Source organism: Pelophylax lessonae (genome assembly GCF_965119305.1).
Source record: "Pelophylax lessonae genome assembly, chromosome: 4".
In the NCBI taxonomy this organism is placed as follows: Eukaryota; Metazoa; Chordata; class Amphibia; order Anura; family Ranidae; genus Pelophylax; species Pelophylax lessonae.
In genome coordinates, this window is record NC_138771.1 from 523505333 (window position 1) to 523526862 (window position 21530).

The 21530-nt window shown below is 45.5% G+C and overlaps 1 protein-coding gene across 2 annotated transcripts in view; it reads right to left on the reverse strand.

Annotated features, from left to right (window-relative positions):
• Positions 1–21530, reverse strand: part of ATXN10 (ataxin 10) — a 216946-nt gene that overhangs the window by 109081 nt on the left and 86335 nt on the right. For both annotated transcript variants that reach the window (XM_082254890.1, XM_082254889.1), the window contains 2 exons: positions 10814–10978; positions 3799–3879 (listed from right to left, as the gene is read on the reverse strand). In XM_082254890.1, coding sequence (XP_082111016.1) covers positions 3799–3879; positions 10814–10978 — 246 coding nt within the window. The remainder of the gene's footprint in view (positions 1–3798; positions 3880–10813; positions 10979–21530) is intronic.

Sequence of the window (21530 nt, forward strand, 5' to 3'; positions counted from 1 at the left end):
ACAGATTACTGGGTGGGGCTGGGGAAGACCCAGCTGTCAATGGTACATGTGGGTACCAATGACATAGGCAGAGGGAGATGGAGAGTTTTAAAAAATGATTTCAGGGACTTGGGAGCCAAGTTGAGGAGTAGGACCTCCAAGGTAGTATTTTCAGAAATACTACCTGTACCTCGAGCCACACCAGAGAGGCAGCGGGAGATTAGGGAAGTTAACAAGTGGCTGAGGAGCTGGTGTAGTAAGGAGGGTTTCGGGTTCCTGTCGGCTACCGGCTCTTTAGTAGGGATGGATTTCACCTAAACGGGGAGGGTACTGGGTGAGAAAATGGCGGCCAACAAGTTAGAGGGGCTTTTAAACTAGGTGATTGGGGGGGGGGGGAGGGTACAGATGTAGAATTAACCAGCGGGGAACAAGGTTCAGCAGGCACAAATGGGGAAATTAGCAGTAGGGTGTTCAAAGTTCCTAAATCCAAGATGGGGAAAAAAAATAGCAAGAGCAGCCTAAAAACAACATCAAACGGGGATATAGTATTCATCCGGACAAAATTACGAGGTTTGTATACCAATGCTAGAAGCCTAGCCAACAAGATGGGAGAGCTGGAGTTACTGATGTATGAGGAGGACTTAGATTTTGTGGGGATTACAGAGACTTGGTTCGACAGCTCTCATAATTGGCTGGCGACCATTTAGGGGTATTCCCTTTATCGCAGAGATAGAGAAGGTAAAAATGGAGGAGGGGTATGTCTGTATATTAAGAACAACAGGTAGATATGAGGGATGATATTAATAATGGAGCTATGGATGAGGTAGAATCCCTATGGGTAGAACTTCAAAGGGAAGGCACTATGGGGAAAGTAATATTGGGCATATGCTATAGGCACCCCCAACCACAGGGAGGAGGGGGAGGCGGACCTCCTTTCACAGACTGGATTGGCAGCAAGGATGGGAAATGTCATTATAATGGGGGACTTTAATTATCCAGATATAGACTGGGCAGAAGGAACTGCGTTCATCCAAGGCTCTGCAGTTCCTAAATGTTTTGCAGGAGAATTTCATGGGTCAAATGGTAAACGCACCGACAAGAAACAATGCGGTACTAGACCTACTGATTACCAACAATACAGACCTGCTCACAGATATAGAAATACGGGGCAACATAGGACATATTGACCATAGGTCGATCAGTTTCAGTATTAATCATAGCAATAGGAAACACAAGGGTAATATAAGGACACTGAATTTTAATAGAGCCAATTTCCCAAAACTGCGCTCTTTGCTAGAAAATATCAAATGGGATAGAACCCTGGGAACAAAGAACATGGAGGATAAATGGGAGTGCTTCAAGAGCATACTAAACAAAGGGATTGATGAGGGCATTCCAAAGTGAAAAAAATTTAAAAGAGCAAAACTAAACCCTGGGTGGCTAAACTCCAACATAAAAATGCATATTAATACTAAGGAAAAGACCTTCAAAAAAAATACAAGGCTGAGGGGTCATTGGCAGCATTCAAGCATTACAAAGAGTGCAATAAGAAATGTAAAGGCGAAAACAAGGTGGCTAAATTAGAACACGAGAGACATATAGCGGAAGACAGTAAGAAAAACCCCAAGAAATTCTTTAAGTATGTAAATAGTAAGAAAGCGAGGCCAGAACACATTGGCCCCATAAAAGACGACGAGGGGAAGCTGGCCACAAAGGACAGAGAGAAGGCGAAAGTGTTAAATAATTTCTTCTCTTCAGTCTTCACAAAAGAATTGGGGGGGGGGGCTACACTAACCCAGCTTGTAATGCTAAACTAAATAATACACCTCAGGAAGTACCGCCATGGCTAACTATAGACTTTGAACTAAATTAGAGAAACTTAACATAAATAAATCACCGGGACCGGATTGCTTGCACCGAGGGTTCTTAGAGAGCTCAGCCAGGTGACAGCCAGACCATTATTATTGATCTTTAAGGATAGTCTACAGACGGGTATGGTGCCAGCTGATTGGAAAAAAGCCAACGTGGTACCAATATTTAAAAAAGGGCCGAGATATATCCCGGGTAACTATAGACCTGTCAGCCTAACATCTGTAGTCTGCAAGATTTTGGTGGGGATGTTATCAGACTACATACAAGACTTTAGTAATGAAAATGGTATTATTAGTAGTAATCAGCATGGATTCATGAAAAATCGTTCTTGCCAGACCAATCTATTAACCTTCTACGATGAAGCGAGTTGCCATCTAGACAAAGGAAAGCCTGTGGATGTGGTGTATCTGGACTTTGCAAAGGCATTTGATACAGTTCCCCACAAACGCTTACTGTACAAACTAAGGTACATAGGTATGGACCATAGGGTGAGTACCTGGATAGAGAACTGGCTCCAGGGGGTGGTGATAAATGGGGAGTACTCGGAATGGGCGGGTGTGGAAAGTGGGGTCCCCCAAGGTTCTGTCCTGGGACCAATCCTGTTTAATTTATTCATAAACGATCTAGAGGAGGGGATATCCAGTACAATCTCGGTATTTGCGGACGATACTAAACTAAGCATGCCAATATCTTCTATGCAGGATGTGGAAACCTTACAAGCAGACCTGAACAAAATAATGGGGTGGGCAACTACATGGCAGATGAGGTTTAATGTTGAAAAATGTAAAGTAATGCACTTGGGTGTCAGAAACACGAAAGCAAGCTATTCACTAGGGGGGGAACCTCTGGGTGAATCTAAGATGGAAAAGGATCTGGGGGTACTAGTTGACAACAGGCTTGGCAGTGGCATGCAATGTCAAGCCGCTGCAAGCAAAGCCAACAAAATACTGGCATGTATAAAAAGGGGATTCACTCCAAAATAAAGAGATTATTCTCCCACTCTACAAGACTCTCGTCCGGCCACATCTGGAGTATTCCATCCAGTTCTGGGCACCAGTCCTCAGAAAGGAGGTGCTGGAAATGGAGAGAGTCCAGAGAAGGGCAACAAAAATAATTAGGGGAATGGAGGGCCTCAGCTATGAGGAAAGACTACAAGCATTGAACTTATTCTGTCTGGAGAAGAAATGGTTGAGGGGGGATATGATATCAATGTACAAATACTGTACTGGAGATGACCCTAGCATAAGGAACAAACTTTTCATAGAAAGGGAATACAATAAGACATGTGGCCACTCACTAAAACTAGAGGAAAAATGGTTTAACCTTAAAATACGTAAGGGGTTCTTTACTGTCAGAGCAGTAAGGATGTGGAATTCTCTTCCACAAGCAGTAGCATCAGCAGGGAGCATCGATAGTTTCAAAAAACTATTAGATGGGCACCTTAAACAACATAAAGGGCTATACAATGTACGGTTAACAGCAAACACACACACACACATCATGGGTTGAACTGGATGGACTGATGTCTTTTTTCAAACTCATAAACTATGTAACTATGTAATGCTCTGAGATCAATGTGTTCAGATGCATGAGCAGGGGGCTAAAAGCTTGGTTTTGGGAGCTCCATATCTTACAAAGGAAGTGTAGTTCCCTGTATATTGGGCTTTACTCTCTATTTAGCTTTTGGGCTAGAGTTGCCTTTTAAATCGGCTTAGCCTCACAAGCAGCAATGGCGCCAACCTGGATCCTGTAATCTCACATAAAGCAATGCCAGTTTGTGGTCAACATGTAATGTTTAGCAACCAGTTTAAAACCATTACAGGCACGGAAGCGTGTACTTAGGGAACTCATGCCAGTTCTCAAACCACAATTTTTAAATGAAGGCAAACAGGGTGCACATTGCGGTGAGATACATGCATCATGTTACACTGGTTTGCATGGCATTACCTGTCAGAGTGGCTCAGACTGGCATAAATCTGTTTCAGCAGCTCTGGATACCTTAGGAAGCGGTCTGCAACAATCAACTGCCTGCAAGAAAAACAGAATAATTGACATTTAAGAAAAATGTAATTCAGGGTAAAGATCGCAAACAAAACATAAGAGCTAGTCCATACAAAACTGATATTTCAGCGATTACCAGATGCTTAAAAGGCATGGGAATTATTCCTACCTCCCCCTTGTGTTTTTATCCTACATTAGATGTCCATTAATTAATTAATGTAGTTTTATGGTGTCGTTTGTTGTCCAGTAGTAAAATAAATCTCAACATGCCTACATCAGCAGTTTCAGTTTGTGTTGAAACCTGGGGCATGCAGCATGAAACAACACAGGTTAATGCATGACCTCTGTCTGTAGTCAGAGACCTGACACTTCCTGTAAAGAAACTACATACAGTGGATATAAAAAGTCTACACACCCCCATTAAAATGTCAGGTTTCTGTGATGTAAAAAAATGAGACAAAGATAAATCATTCCAGAACTTTTTTTCACCTTTATAGTGACCTATAAACTGTAGAACTCAGTTGAACAACAAACTGAAATGTTTAGGTGGAGGGAAGTAATAAATGAACTAAAATAATATTGTTGCATATGTGTGCACACCCTTAAACTAATACTTTGGTGAAGCACCTTTTGGTTTTATTACACCACTCAATCTTTTTAGGTAGGAGTCTATCAGCATGGCACATCTTTAGGTAGCAATATTTGCCTGCTCTTCTTTTCAAAAAAATTCCAAATCTGTCAGATTGTGAGGGCATCTCCTGCCCTCACAGCCCTCTTCAGATCACCCCACAGATTTTTATTCAAATTCAAGCCTGGGCTCTGGCTGGGCCATTCCAAAACATTAATCTTCTTCTGGTAAAGCCATTCTTTTGTTAATTTGGATGTATGCTTTGGGTCATTGTTATGCTGAAAGATGAAATTCCTCTTCATGTTCAGCTTTCTAGCAGAAGCCTGAAGGTTTTGAGCCAATATTGACTGGTATTTGGAACGGTTTATAATTCCCTCTACCTTAACTAAGGCCCCCGTTCCAGCTAAAGAAATACAGCTCCAAAGCATGCTGCCGCCGCCACCATCCTTCACTGTGGGTATGGTAATCTTTTGGTGATGTGCAGTGGTGTTTTTGTGCCAAACATATCTTTTGGAATTATGGCCAAAAAGTTCAACCTTGGTTTTATCAGACCATGACACATTTTCCAACATGCTTTTGGGAGACTTTAAATGTGTTTTTTCTAAATTTAGCTGGGCTTGGATGTTTTTCTTCGTAAGAAAAGGCTTCCGCCCTGCCACTCTACCCCATATCCCAGACATATGAAGAATACGGGGGATTGTTGTCACATGCACCACACAGCCAGTACTTGCCAGATACTCCTGCAGCTCCTTTAATGTTGCTGTAGGCCTCTTGCCAGCCTCCCTGACCATTTTTTTTCTCTTCTTTTGATCAATTTTGGAGGGACGTCTAGTTCTTGGTAATGTCACTGTTGTGCCATATTTTGATGACAACTGTCTTCACTGTGTTCCATGGTATATTTAATGCCTTTGAAATTCTTTTGCACCCTTCTCCTGATACCTTTTAACAAGGAGATCCCTCTGATGCTTTGAAAGCTCTATGTGGACAATGGCTTTTGCTGTAGGATGGGACTAGGAAAAGGTCAGGAAAGACCTACTAGCACACTAGAATTTATTTGGGGTAATCAGAGGCACTTTAAATGATGGCAGGTGTGTACTGACCCCTATTTAACATGAGTTTAAATGTGATTGCCTAATTCTGAACACAGCTACATCCCCCAGTTATAAGACGGTGTGCACACTTATGCAACCATATTATTTAATTTTTTTATTTTTTCAGGGTCTGGCGAGGGATCCAGTGATCACATCACTGGAGGGTGGAGTTGAGTAGCTGCGTACTTTAGTTCAACTTTACCTACTTCCCACCAGCCATTAAATGACAGTGAAGTGGTGCAACTCGTTCTGGGACAACGGCATATGTTGGTGCCCAGTTTAGGCGCGCGGCAATCATGGGCGTGCTGTGTTTCTGGGACACAGTGTAATCCTAATCTCAGGAAAAAGCTGAGGCCGCGGATCCTTACCCATGTGATCGGCTTTGTCCAATTACAGTCGATCCCATGTAAACAAGGAAGTGCCGTTAATCGGATTTTCCTCTTTCACGCTAACAGAATGTGAGGTGAGGAGAGCGGATAAGCGGCATCTCCAGGAAAAACGTGTAAAAGGTAATCAGGGCACTGATCACCATGATTAAAATGTAGCCCTAACAGTGCCCATCAGTGACGCCAGTCTATGCCCTTTAGTTACACCAGTCTGTGCCCAGTTATGCCAATCACTGCCACCTATCATTGCCCATAAGTAGCGCTCATCGGTGCCTATCAGTGCCGCCTATTAGTGGTGTATATCAGCACCCATCAGTGCCACCTATCTGTGCCCATAAGTGGCACCTATCAGTGCCACATAATAGTGCCTCCTCATCAGTACCTATCAGTGCAGCCTCATCAGCGCATATCAGTGTAGGAGAAAAAATTACTTAATTTCTGTCAGCAATTTTTTTTAAATAAGAAAAATGATTTATTTTTTTCAAAAGGTTTGGTCTTTTTTATTTATTTTTTTTTTAAGAAAAAAAAAAACCCAGGGGTGAATAAAAAACAAAAAACAAAAGAAAAACACCTCTATTTGTGTGAAGAAAATGATAAAAAATTATTTTGGGTACAGGTGTTGCATGACCGCGCAATTGTCATTCAAAGTGTGACCGCTGAAATCTGAAAAATGGCCTGGACAGGAAGGGGGTGAAAGTAGTGGTATTGAAGTAGTAAAGTCTTTTTTGTCTTCAGCAACCACTAAATGGAACCTATTATATTTTCAAACTGCATAGTTTATTTATAACAGTGTTTACCTCTGTAACTATCTTACTATGTGTAGGTTTTACAAACTCTTCCATATTTAGTGTTTTTGTGGTAAATACATTTGTAAATCAGCCACTGGATGGAGCTCTCAATGGTTCACTGCAATTACTCTCTCTCTCTCTTTCAACTGTTGAGATAAGAGGTCAGCCACATAAATATTAATGAGTCCGCTCACTAACAGACTTGCATTGTGATAAAGAGCAGTAAAGTGCAACCATTGGCTACCGCTGCTGTCTATCACAGCCAACAAAGAGGGAGCAGGGGTGGGGTGGAGTCGCGCTCAGTGTGTTAATAGACAAACAAAGCTGGCTTGGGAGCGAGCCCATATGAGTGCCCCCATAGCAAGCAGCAGAGGAAAAAGCCAGGAGCACCAGCGGGGGACCCTGAGAAGGAGGAGGATGAGGGCTACTCTGTGCAAAACCATTGCACTTCACTGGGACAGGACAATGACTGAGTAGCAACACACTAATGAGATTATCCCTCTGTTTGCCCCCAATGTAAGAATGTTCCCTGTTAACTGTAGGTTGGGTCATTCACTTGGCTCTGCTGTGTAACAGAGGTGTGCAAATCCCAGGACTGGATGGACAGCAATACAAATCCTTTGGCTGGTAAAACAGCTCCCTTATATGCATTTCATCTGTGTATATAGTAGTTCAGTTTCTGAATAGAGTTACTATTAAAGCTCAAGAGCTATCAAAGCAAGGGCAAAGATCCATAAGTGAAGAACGCCAACTGAAAGCTACCAATCACTGCTTGTGTTAAAGAGAAAAACCCAAAGTGCAGTAAAAGTGTACAGGTGTGGACCGGAGCTAAGACACCAGCAATTCTGTCCACAAAACATCTGTCCTGCTGTGTACAAACAACTGGCACTCTTTAAAGGCCATTCATTTAACTATGTCACTTTGTACAGATTTATTGTCCTGGAACGATATGAAGCTAAGAAGCAGAATTGTTTGCAAAGCCAACATTTTATTTTGTGGCTTAATGAGTAACTAGAATATAAAAGCCACTTGTGGTGGGGCTCAGAGGAAACACGCACAAGTGGTCCAGAAGCTGGAGATAAGCCGCTCTGATCTACCATTTAATACACCAGGATTAATATTCTTTCATAGATAAATGCTAGGTTCTGCCGCCTGTGAGGTTTCAGGAAGCTTTGAACTCTGTTTCGGCTATAAACAACTAATGGAAAATTATAATGAAAATAAAAGCTGCTCTTTTCTGTAGAGGACTTTGGTAACAAGCACAAAAGAAAGTCCTATAAATCTTTAGTTATGCAAGCAGTCCTAAAGAGAACCCGTCACAAAATCATTTCTGCCTAACCAGTGATGTGGTTTAAAGTGAACGATGGTCATATAAGGACACCCTGTTACCATGCTCATTTGTTTCCTTGAAGATGTTAAAGCGGTACTAAACCCAAAACCAAAGAAGTAATATAGTGCAGCTTACCAGTCATTGGATGTGGTGGCTGCATTTGTCACCTGCTGATCTGGCCAGTAACACACCTCCCTGTATCAGTGTACCCTACTCTGGATGAGGGAGCACAGGAGCACAGCAGACATCAGCAATGTTAATTTGGAGAAATGGTAGTGGTAGATGGACTAGCAGATTTAAATACACTAATAAACGGAAGCCAAACTCCAGCTCCTACTGCAGTTACACAAGCAGTTACAGCAATAGTTTTCGTTTCCCCCATTAGGAATACAGGTTTTACATAATTAAATAAAAACTGATCATTGTATCAGTGGTAATTTGTCCCAGCACTCTTAACTGATACATTTGCATGACAGCTTGTTCTGTTAAAAAACAGACTTGTTGGCTGGATCAACTGGTGAAAATAAAAGAAAGCCTAAAAAAGATAACAAATGCAGATAACAAAAGATTTGTTAAGTGGCAATATACTAAATGTTTGCTTTTGGGATTAATACTGCTTTAGGAAAAGCCATGAGATCACTCCACTGCACCCATACGCTGGAGGTACAAGCCGCATGAGACTTGGAAGTAGCATCACTTTTCCTCTTATCCTATCAGTAAGCCCGATATTATTTGCAAATACTGCATCATGGAAGCACCCAGTATTTTTTTTCTTTTTTTAATTGCTCTCAAACCCTCTTTTTTGCAGCCTGTGTTCCTTAAACTAGCTACAGTACAGCACAGTGTTTCTCAACTCCGGTCCTCAGGACACAGTAACAGGCCAGGTTTGCAAGAAAACTGAAATACATCACAGGTGATATAATTTGCTGCTCAGTGATTGCAGTATTCTAGTCTGCATCTCCCCAAGGTAATACTTAAAGTCTGGCCTGTTAGTGTTCCCTGAGGACCGGAGTTGAGAAACACTGGTATAGCAGGTAGGCAAAGCACTATATATAAACTGCTCAGGACATATAAAGGAAACAGGAGTAGGTTATATTTGAAAGGCTAATGTGATTTTAAAAACGACACAATGTATCCTCTAAAGTAAAGTCACCAGCGTAAAGACAAGGTTCAGATAAGGTCACCAGATCAATTAATAAAAAAAATTATGCAAATACCTGAAATGGTCTTCTGAAATAGAAGCTGATGTCATTGGGGGGGTCCACCTCCAATGCAGACATGCAGGCTTCTGAAACTGCAAATTCGACACCAATTTTTGCAGTGCCAGCATTACAGCTCTAAGAAATTTTACCCAGATTGGGACTGAAATTTCATACCCGATATATCAAAAAGACTGACTTCCATGCCACAACTTAAAAAGTAAGGCACATTAATTAGAGGTACAGATGAAAAAAAAATGTCTTCCACTTTTATGCAGCTGCTAAATCACTGTGAATCACATTCCACACATACAGATGAAAGCCAAGACTAAAGAGACCTCTGATGAAGACCAAAGAGAAGAGGAACGATTAAGAGGACTCATTGTCTCCACTTACACTGAGCATGTAAGTACTTGATTTTTAGGCTGGCATCCAGCTTAGTACAATACCACCATTGTCCACACCTTACTTCAAAAATGGCTGAGAGGCGTTAGTGGGGTGTACATCTGTATGGTAAGCTCGCCAAGTGCACAGAACTGACCAGCATGCTCTGGCTCCCAGGAAAGCGATGTGGGATCTGGATGTCCGGCCATGGCAGCGATTACATTGATCATGAAACAAGAACCTTCTCTCCCCCTTTTCTTTTTTGTTTTTGAAGTGGGAGGATTTTCTGTTCTTCAAGCCATTCATTCAAATAAAACCTCTACTTGCACGCAATTTCTCATTCCCTTTTAATCTTGGTAGAGGCATTTCATAAGACCAAGCGGAGGACCCTGGGGTAAAAGGGATTAGGGTCACATTCTTTTGCGGCAGGCTACCCAAACAAAACATGAAGTGGTAATAGGGGAAACAACAGTGGGATTTGCATCTAGGCCATACAGTTGCTTTATCAAAACAGATTTTCCTTATCTTCATTATATTATTTGCAGCTATTATTCCTGAGCTGGAATGTTAATGGCCGCCATATTCTAATTACATACTTTCAATAACCAGTTAAAAGTTTAGCCAATTTTATGACTCTGCAAAGGAATAAAAGAAATAAAATACTTTCCTCTACCATGGCCTGCGCTGCTGAATGCAACTCCATAAAGAAAAATTCTTTGCTGAAGCCTGTTCAGAAAAATACACTTGCAGAAGTCTTGTTCTCCGCACAGATTTCTTTGTCCTATGTTGACGTGGAGGTCAGAGGAAGGAACCACCCAAAGGTGTTCAGTATGGTTGAGATCAGGGCTCTATACAGGCTGCTAAAGTTCCTAAACACCAAATTCAAACCATGACTTTATGGAGCTACCTATGTATACAGGGGCACAAAGGGCCTTCCCCAAATGAGGTTAGATGTGTAGACTAAAAGATTTTTGTATGCTGTGGCATGAACAGTACCCTTCAATGGAAACATCTGAACTCAATAGTTTGGAGGGGTGTCCAAATACTTTTGGATATATAGTGCAAGAGGAAAAAAGGTTACAACAAAGCAATTATGAAACATAAAAGGAGCAGTCTAAGTAAAAAGGGATGAAAAGTAAGGAAAGCAACACATACAACCACTCAGCATTTGGCCACTTGCTGTAGGCTGTGATAACGTTAACAGCAACCCCGAGATTCGCAGGCACCATAAGGTCTGCCATTTTGTCTTCCCCCATACAAGTGAAAAACACCATGGAACCATACATGGCAACTTTCTCATCTTCATGTGTAAGGCAGCTTCTGTAACAGAAAACAAAGAGTAGCAGTTAATAAAATATTACAATAAAGATCAATTCTACTATGCCCTCTATGAATATTTAGTCCCTGTGCCACTACCAAACAAAGATATGTTAACCACTTCTGGACCAGAGGGATTTGCCCCCTTAATGACCAGGCCCATTTTTTACGATTCGGCACTGCGTTACTTTAATGGACTATTGCACGACTGTGCGACACTGTACCGAAATAAAATTGATGTCCTTTTATTTCCCACAAATAGAGCTTTCTTTTGGTGGTATTTGATCACCTGTGTGATTTTCATTTTTTGCGCTATAAACAAAAAAATAACGGAATTTTTGTAAAATCTTACCTGTAAAATTCCTTTCTCTGAGTCCTCCGACAGTCGCCGCCTCTTCATATTCGTCACATATGGGGTATTAGACTTTGCTCCGAAGGAGTAGCTAGGCAACAGAATATGTTAACAATAAAGCTTTAACATATCCCACCCTCAAGGGGTGGTCCCCTCAGTCAATACCCTCCTACTTCCTTCAACCATATCTCAGTTTTAGTGGAATAGCAGTAGAGTATACATTCAAACCCCAAAAGAGGGGCGGGGCGGCGACTGTCGGAGGACTCAGAGAAAGGAATTTTACAGGTAAGATTTTACAAAAATTCCGTTTTCTCTTACGTCCTCCGACAGTCGCCGCCTCTTCATATTCGTCACATATGGGGACGTCCCAAAGCAGTGCAAACATGAGGGGTGGGAAACGCATCTGCGCCGAAAGGCAACGCAGTCTCCACATCAAAGAAAGGAACCTTACCAAAGGAAGGAAACCAGCTGGGCAACAGCAAAAATAAGTGCTCAACAGGAGCAACAACCCAGGAAAAGACAAAAAACCCAGGGGATACAAAAAACTATCCCAACAGCCAGGAGTCCCCACAAGGGACCCTAGGGAACAGCCGCACTAAGAACCTTGCGGCCAAAGGAAGCATCCGCCGATGCCTGAACATCTACTTTGTAGAATTTTGTGAAAAGTGTGCACGGTCGACCAAGTCGCCGCCTTACACACCTGGGCTACAGAAGCCCCATGACGGCAGGCCCAAGACGTACTCAGAGATCTAGTAGAGTGCGCCTTCACAGGCACAGGGGGAACCTTCCCCTGCAAGGCATAGGCCTGTTCAATGGTCTGCCTGATCCATTTGGCGATGGTAGAGGCCGAAGCCGCCATGCCCTTCCGAGGACCCTCTGGAAGAACAAACAAGGAGTCCGTCTTACGAAAAGACTCAGTCGATTTTAGGTAAACCCTTATCGCCCGAACAACATCCAGAGAGTGCAATCTCATCTCCTTTGGATGTTTAGGCTTCGTGCACAACGAAGGCAAAACAATATCCTCGTTAAGATGGAATTCCGAAACTCGTTTCGGCAGAAAAGAAGGATTAGGTCGCAAGACCACCTTATCCAAATGAACAACCAGGTACGGAGACTTGCAGGACAAAGCCGCCAGTTCCGACACTCTGCGAGCCGAAGTGATCGCCACCAAAAAGGCGACCTTTTTGGACAACATAGACAACGAGATCTCCCTGATCTGTTCAAAAGGAGCACGTTGTAACACAGACAGGACTAGATTCAAGTCCCAAGGGGGCAAAGGATCCCTCCTAGGAGGAACCAGATGCCGCACACCCTGAATAAAGGTGCCAACCAAGGAGTTGGAAGCCACGGGACGTTGAAACAGAACGGCCAGCGCAGACACCTGACCCTTTATCGTAGCCAGCGCCAAACGCTGATCGACACCCGTCTGAAGGAAAGACAGCACACGGGAAACCGAGTACGTGCGGGGTGAAAACCCCCTGGACTCACACCAGGCAAAATATGCCTTCCAAGTACGGTAATAAACCTTCCCCGAGGAAGACTTCCTCGCGTTGATCAAAGTATGAACGACCTCTGGAGAGAGACCCTTCTCCTTCAGGACCTCGGTCTCAACAGCCAGGCCGTCAAAGCCAGCGACTGTAAAGCGGGATGGTAAATCGGTCCTTGAGACAGTAGATCGTCTCGAAGAGGCAGACGCCAAGGGGCGTCGACCGCCAGAGTCACGAGGTCTGCGTACCAGGACCGGCGAGGCCAGTCCGGTGCCCCAAGAATCACCGTGCTGCGTTCCGAGTGTAACCTGCGAAGGAACCTGGACAGCAACTGAATCGGTGGAAACGCGTACATCAGCCTGTACTGATGCCACGGGGCCACTAACGCGTCCGACGCGTCTGCCCGAGGGTCGCGCGTCCTTGCCACGAACCTCTTCACCTTGTAGTTGAGGCGAGACGCGAACAGGTCCACATCTGGAAGACCCCACTTCGCGCACAACATCTGGAAGACAGCCGGGTGGAGAGACCATTCCCCCTGATCCAGGGTCTGGCGACTCAGATAGTCCGCCTGCCAGTTCTCCACTCCCGGAATGTGAACCGCCGTTATCGCCGGGACATGAGTTTCGGCCCAAGATAGAATGTCGGCCACTTCTCGAGCCGCTCGGGCACTCCTGGTGCCCCCTTGGTGGTTGATGTAGGCCACCGCCGTGGCATTGTCCGTCTGCACCCGAACCGGGCAGCCCTGCAGCCGGTCCGTCCAGCGAAGAAGACAGAGCCTTATCGCACGCAATTCCAGAATGTTGATCGGGAGGGAAGACTCCCCCTCCGACCAGGTCCCCTGGGCGGACAGAACGCCCAGAACACCACCCCAGCCCGACAGGCTGGCATCCGTGGTGATTACCGTCCACGAGATCGGACGAAACGACTTGCCCCCGGACACCAACGGGGACTGGAGCCACCACAGAAGGTTTTCCCTGGTGCGATGACTCAACGAGATCTGAAGATCCAGAGATTGAGGTCGCCCGTCCCACCTGGACAGGATCTCCGCTTGGAGACCCCGCGTGTGAAACTGCGCGAAAGGAATCGCCTCGAAGGCCGAGACCATCAATCCCAGACACCTCATACACGTCCGCAGAGACGAGTGTGGAACGTCCCTGAGGGACCTGACTTCCTCCTGAAGAGTCCTGAGTTTGTCTTCTGGCAGGAAGACCTTCGCCTGCACCGAGTCCAGTATCATTCCCAGATAGGGGAGACGAACCGACGGACTCAGTGTCGACTTTGGAACATTTATCGTCCAACCAAACTCCTGCAGAGTTTGCATTGTGACAGACAGGTCCTCCTCCAGACCCTGTCTGGTCGCAGACCGAACCAGAATGTCGTCCAGATACCCCAGGACAGAAATGCCCTGGGCCCTCAATAATGCCAGAACCGGTGCAAGCACCTTGGTGAAGACCCGCGGAGCCGAGGCGAGACCAAAGGGCAACGCCACGAACTGGTAGTGATCCTCCGCAATGGCAAATCGAAGGTATCTCTGATGACCCTCGAATATGGGGATGTGAAGGTACGCATCCTTCAAATCGATGGAGGCCATGAATTCCCCCGGAACGAGGGCAGCCACCACCGAGCGCAGGGATTCCATGCGGAACTTGCGAACCCGCACAGAGCGGTTCAGAGCCTTCAAGTCCAGAATCGGACGAACCTTGCCCTCCTTCCTGGGCACGGTGAACAGATTGGAATAAAACCCCCGAAATCTGTCCCGATGAGGCACCGGAACCACCACTCCCTGAGCCCTCAGGTCCCGCACCGCCAGGTGCAGATCCCGCAGGCGCTCTGGAGACAGTTGAAGATTTGAGGGAAAAAATCTGCTCTCCGGCCGAGAGAGAAACTCGATCTTGTAACCAGATCGAACGATTTCCAGAACCCATCTGTCCCGCACACGGGCCAACCAGGGCTGAAGAAAACCGAGCAAGCGTCCCCCCACCCCAAAACTGGGTGAGGGTGCCCCTTCAGGCCGAACTGTTATGGGCTGCAGGTCCGGATTGGCCGGACTTCTGTTTCCCAGACCAGGGCTTCTTCTGAGAGCCTTGGCCTTTGAACGGTTTGCCCTTGTAGTGCGGCCGAAAGGCACGAAAGGACCCCTGAGGGGGCCGAAAATTAGCATGCTTCTTCCCAGAAGCCCCCTTAGCCTTGGGGAAATGGGGCAAGAGAGTGCTCTTACCCCCGGTGATCCCCTTAAGCAACACATCCAGGGACTCCCCAAAAAGGCGAGACCCATCATAAGGCAGATTGGCTAAGGTCTTACGTGAAGATTGGTCCACCGACCAACATTTCAACCAAACCAGACGGCGAGACAACACCGCCACGCTGTGCACACGTGCAGCCAACGGAATCAGGTCCAGGTCCGCATCACACAGATACATGACACCCTGGTGGATCTGATCCACCATATCCAGGGTCGCTGCCGAGGCCGAATCGGCCACTAGGACGCGCCTAAGCATCTGCGTCCAACTTGCGATCGCCTGGGCCGCCATGAGAGAAGCAAACAGAGCCTTAAGCATAGAACCCGTAACAGAATAAGTATGATGGCAAGAGACTCCAGTCTCCTATCCGTGGCATCACGGAAAACAGGGGAACCCTCTGCAGGAATCGCAGTGGCTTTGTTCAAAACCGCAATTGCATGATCCACTGGCGGAGGCACACACCACCGTTCATCAGTGGCAGGCGAGAAAGGATAACGCAGCTTGAATTTACTTGGTACCGCAAAAGGCTTGCGCAGATCGCGCCATTGATCCTTAACAGCGCGCTGAAAATCAGCATTGCAGGGAAAAACCTGCGGCATCCTGCGTTTCCTCTGCGTCCCATAAGCCGCCAAGGCAGCGGGGGGACACACTTCGTCCTGCAAACGTAGCGTCTGCTTAATGGAAGCAATCAACTCATCCATGATTGCAAGCTCCTCAGGCGAGCCAGGGGGAGAATTATCAACCCCCTCAACTTCAGCCTCTACCTCAGACCCCACTAGATCAAGAGAGGAGCGGGACCCCGATAAGGAGGTCCCTGCCAGAACAGCCCCATCACCTTCACCCTCAGAATCAGAGGACAGAGCAACTCTGGGCCGTTTAGTAGATTGAGCAGCCACCAGCATTTGCACCTGGGCAGCAAGGCCAGCCACAATAGCAGCTAAATCCCCCCCTGGGGGGGAAAAAGCGGTCCCCTGGCTTTCCACCAATACTGTAGGAAACTTGCCCTCCTGAGAATCCATTGCCCCTGTAATGCCAGACAACCAAGGGTTAACTGCCCCCTTTTAGCAAGCGCGGCAAGCGCAGCCCACCGCACCACACTCCGGCACAATGAGACCCCCACAGGGAATATACAAACTGAATACAGGCAATGGATAGCAAGAACAGAAGGATAAAACCTGAGGAGACCCCGCTGCTGCCTCGATCGGTGTTCCTGGAAAGAGGAAGTGATGCTGCCAGGGCGCTCTAAGTAAGCCTATGGAGGCTACAAGAAAATGGCCGCCGTGCATGTAAACCATGCGGCCGGAGCGGGCGCCGGTAAAATGGCGTCGTTTGGCGCCGAAAACGCCGCTCCACAGTGCATAAAAACACACACATTACATCCCATATAAGGATACATGTTAGATCGCCGCAGCGATCGCTGTATATGCCCAAACATGCCAAGAAAAAACATGCCCCACAGCACACAGCTTCTCACACTGCCCAGCCTGACACACACAGTGTCATACAGCTCCCCCCCCCCCTTGCAGCCCACAGCATGCAGCCGAGAGATAGGGAGACAAGCAGTGTGATTAAAGGCAGGTTACACAGTCCCAGACTGAGACCCTCCCAGACAGACAGGTCCCCACATAAATACACTTACCTCACATGGCGTGGGGAACCCGCACAGGCGAACAAGCCGCTGCACATGAGGCAGGGAGAGTCGCAATTCAAGACGCACACAATGGAGGTTAAGAAACCGCACAGCGTCCGGTGAGGTAGCCACCTCACCAATCATCCCTGCACCGAACAGGGATGGGTCGTTCACTGTGCCAGGAGCGTTACCTGGCTGAACGCTCGATGGCAGACTGGGAAGCCACTGACCCACGACCTGCGACCAGGGGGATCAGCCCGAGACCCAGTCCGCATGATCCTCTTCGTCCGAAGAACTAACTAATGCTGACAAAAATAACAGCTAAGTAAAGATAGAGAGAAAACTCAAACAAAATATTAAAAAGAAGAAAGAGTCTGGGACAGAAAGTCCCAGCACAGAGAGAGCCAGCCACTCCTGACAAGCTAGACATTAAAACTGAGATATGGTTGCAGGAAGTAGGAGGGTATTGACTGAGGGGACCACCCCTTGAGGGTGGGATATGTTAAAGCTTTATTGTTAACATATTCTGTTGCCTAGCTACTCCTTCGGAGCAAAGTCTAATACCCCATATGTGACGAATATGAAGAGGCGGCGACTGTCGGAGGACGTAAGAGAAATATATTTTTTTCACTTTCTACTATAGAACAATTCCCAAAAGAAAAAAAAATGAAAAAAAAAAAAAAAAAAAAATCGAAATTTTTCATCCTTGTAGGCCAGTCTGTATTCTGCTACATATTTTTGGTAAAAAAAAAAATACCAATAGGAGTAATTTGACTGGTTTGCGCAAAAGTTATCCTCGTCTACAAACAAGGGGAAAGATTTGTCATTTTTTTTTTTTACTAGTAATGGTGGCGATCTGCGATTTTTAACGGGACTGCGACATTGCGGCGGACAGATAGGACCCATTACTACAGTAATCAGTGCTAAAAATATGCACTGTTACTGTATTAATGACACTGGCAGGGACTGGGTAAAACAAATCTCCTGCGCTCAAGTAGAATCTGACGGAGTAGAGAGAGGTGCACTTCAGACTCAGGTGGTAAAAAAGCTAATGGTCTTGCTGCCCCCTCAGGATCAAGGGTATCCAGAACCAACTGGGAGAAAAGACAAAAAAAAAAAGGGCGCACCGACCTAGTGCATCACCACTAAAACCATTTATTAAAATATTAAAAAGTATACAGAATACTCACAAGGCAGGTGTGATAATACACACATCAACATTGCATATACAATCTCCAAGGTAGCCAAGGTCCCATATGTAGCAAATAGGCATACAGATTGTCGCATGGGGCTGCTGTGAGCCAGCTCTGAGGAAGGGGGTTCGCCCCTGAAACGCAGCAGCCCCATGCGGCAATCTGTATGCCTATTTGCTACATATGGGACCTTGGCTACCTTGGAGATTGTATATGCAATGTTGATGTGTGTATTATCACACCTGCCTTGTGAGTATTCTGTATACTTTTTTGTATTTTAATAAATGGTTTTAGTGGTGATGCAGTAGGTCGATGCGCCCTCTTTTCTTTTTTGTCTTTTCTCTCAGGGAATGGGTAAACCCAGAGGTGATCAAAGGGTTAATTGTGAGTCTAGGGGACTGTTTTCTAACTCTATGGGGGAGGGACTTGTGAAATGATCATGAAGTGATCACTTCAGAGAGAACAACGGTCTGCTGTGTTTACAACAGCAGACCGTCGTTCTCCATCAGCGGGGAGCGATTGGGGGTACCCAGAGGCAATCGCGGCCCCCGGCCCCATGGATTGGCATCCCTTCTCACCCCCAGTAGCGCTCCCGTGAACCGCTGTACAGGTACGGCAGTTTATGCAGCCGAGCCAGCCTGCCACAGTATATCTGCAGCGGGCGGTCGGCAAGTGGTTAATGAATCTCACAAAAAAAAAAAAACAGTGGAAGCTTTACCTATTGGTTAAAAAACCAAAAGACAGGCCAAAATGGGCGGAGTTGCAAATATCTTCAGCAGCTTATCGGTAAACCCTACTGTCAAATTGACAAATATCTAGAGAGTTATAGTAACTGATACACGCCTGAAATTTGGCTTGAAAATTTAAGCTTCCTTGATTGCTCATCATTAAGCCCTGGTTCACACCAGTGTGGCTTTGAAATCGCGCTACTTCAGCGCGATTTCCACCTCCGTCTTTATTGCAATGAAATTCCAAACTATTAGTGCAGGAAACTTTTTAGTCACTGCAACTTGAGTCGCAACGATTTCAACAGTTCTATTGCCGGCAATGGGGGTGCATATTGTCATGAAATTTTGAACTGTCAAATCACATTACAAATCGCGCCAGTGTGAACCAGGGCTAAAGTGTTGAGCCCTCTTTATCAAAGGCTCTGTTTAACCCTCTGTGCGAGGCACACTGACAGCTGAAGCCAAAGACCTGGTTGTAAAGAAACCTCACAAAATCAACATGGTTAGCTTTCATGATGATAGCATGACTGAAAACCACACGGATTGGTTCCCAATTGCTAATGTAGACAACACAGTCTTAGAACTAGAAACATACATTAAGAGCTAAAATAGAATGTTAGTTTACAGGTTGCAGGTGTCTAGGTATTATGGCCAGATTTGTAAGCAGTCTGCTTTACCATAAGAGTAGGACACCAGTCCTGCTGGAATTGACAGTGTAATAGAGAATTTAAAGCAACAGCCTTTCCTAGAAAAACGCTGCTTCAGGTTTCCATCGGTATTGGCAGCAAATTACCAACTTGGTCTTGTGATCAAAGGTCAAATTATCTGATCTTACTGAGCAGAGATTCTATACCCAAGGGTTTAGGCCTACAGACTTGTATCCAGAACTGGGGTGAACCTGAAGTAGCATCTTCTCCAGAAGGACAAGTATTTAAGCCCTTCCATTATGCTTTAGTTTTCCAACCCAACAAGTTTATGTAACCATCTGAAACCAAGTCCCCTTTAAAGTGTGTGTGAAGGTCAAACTCTTTGTAGGTTAGTTAAGATGGAGTGGGAAAGGGTTAGAACCTGTGAGGTTTTCATTGTTCTGTGACCCCACTAGGGAGATTCACCACTTTGTTGGTCATGGTGACCATTGCCTCTAGTACGATACATTATGTGAAATCCAACATTTTTGAGCTGTAACAGAAGTTGAAATTTTGCAACAGGGGCACCTTTTTTAAGGACATCTGTCCCTTTACTTTGGAATGATCTCTTCTTACTTTCAGCTCTATCTCTTGGACAGGAAGTGAGGTGGAAATCTCCACAACAGGAAACAGACAGCAAAAAACAAAACCAGACATAGATCTTAAACTTTACCAATAAAAAAAAAATTTGGATTTTTGTACTTACTGTAAAATCCATTTCCAGTTAATCGAGGGACACAGCGCTCCGTAAATCATAACTACTGGGTTATACTGCCCCCTCCAGGAGTAGGACTAGGCAGAACAAAAAACACCTGGCTACGCCCATTGACCCTCCTTAGCTGGTATATAACCACCATCTCAGCTCTAGGTAATCAGTTTAGTAGCAAGCAGTATTAGAAGTATCAGCACTCCATAGAGGGTGGGTGCTGGGTCAGTCGATTAACTCAGAGAAATGGATTTTACGGTAAGTACAAAAATCACAATTTCCTCTTTCGTTCATTGACTGACATAGCGCTCCACAAATCATAACTACTGGGACGTCAAAAAGCAGTGCCAAAAGGAAAATGAGGGGTTGGGAAAAAACCCCATGGCTAAACATAAGTACCCTTAACCAGTACACAGGAGCCCTAACTGGGCCACAGGAGCCCCGAAAGGACTCAGTAGCTTCCAGATACACCCAAATCGCACAAACGTCATCCAAGGTATGCAAAGGAAATTCCTTGGGATGAGCCGGCTTGGGACACAAGGAAGGCAACACAATGTTCTCATTCAAATGGAAGTCAGAGACAATTTTGGGCAAGAATGATGGACAGGGACGAAGAACCACTTTATCCCTGTGGACTAGCAAATAGGGACTGCCACAGGACAATGCCGCCAATTCCAATACCCTGTGGGCCAAAGTAATGGCCACCAAGAATGTCACCTTCTGGAATAATGTAGACAAGGGAATTTCCTGAATATTCTGAAATGGAGGATTCTGGAGAACCAAAAGCCCTAAATCTAAATCCCATGGTAGCAAAAGAGACCGTACAGGTGGAGCCACATGTCGAACCATCTGAATGAAGGTACAAACTACCGTAAAGAGTGCATGGCTAGGGGAGTCGCTGAAAGAAGATTGCCAGGGCAGACACCTGGTTGTTGATGGTACTCAAGGCCAACTTCTAATCAATGCCCCGTTGAAGAATGGTTACGATCCGAGCCACAGAAAATAATTGAGGATGAGCGCCAAATCGACTCACCTAATCACCACTGCTGAAACAGAAAGTTTGGACAGCACAGGCGTTGTATCCAAAGCTGCATCACAAATAAACTGTAGCCCATGGACTAACTGGTCCACTAAATCAACATAAGCAGCGGGGACCTGCTCACCCCCCAGGCCCTGGCACAAAAGCTTGGCCCATTCAGTTAGGGTCTGAGACACCAGGGCTGAGGCAAAGACTGGCCACAATGCCGAACCAGCCATAGTAAACATGCTGTGTGCCAAAGCCTCTGCTTACCTGTCAGCCGGGTCCTTAAAGCAGGGCTTGACAAATTTGCCTGAAATCTAGGAGCCAGCTAAAAAAGTTAGGAGCCAGTTTTTTTTTAAAACTAACAACCAAGCTTTATTTAATAAAACGGATACTAAATTTACACATAAATACGACTAGAACCCCACTCTCCTCTATAGGGCAATTGGATGGAAACAGACTGTCTGTCTTTTTCCATCCGATCTTCCGATTACCGCTCCATAGAGGAGAAT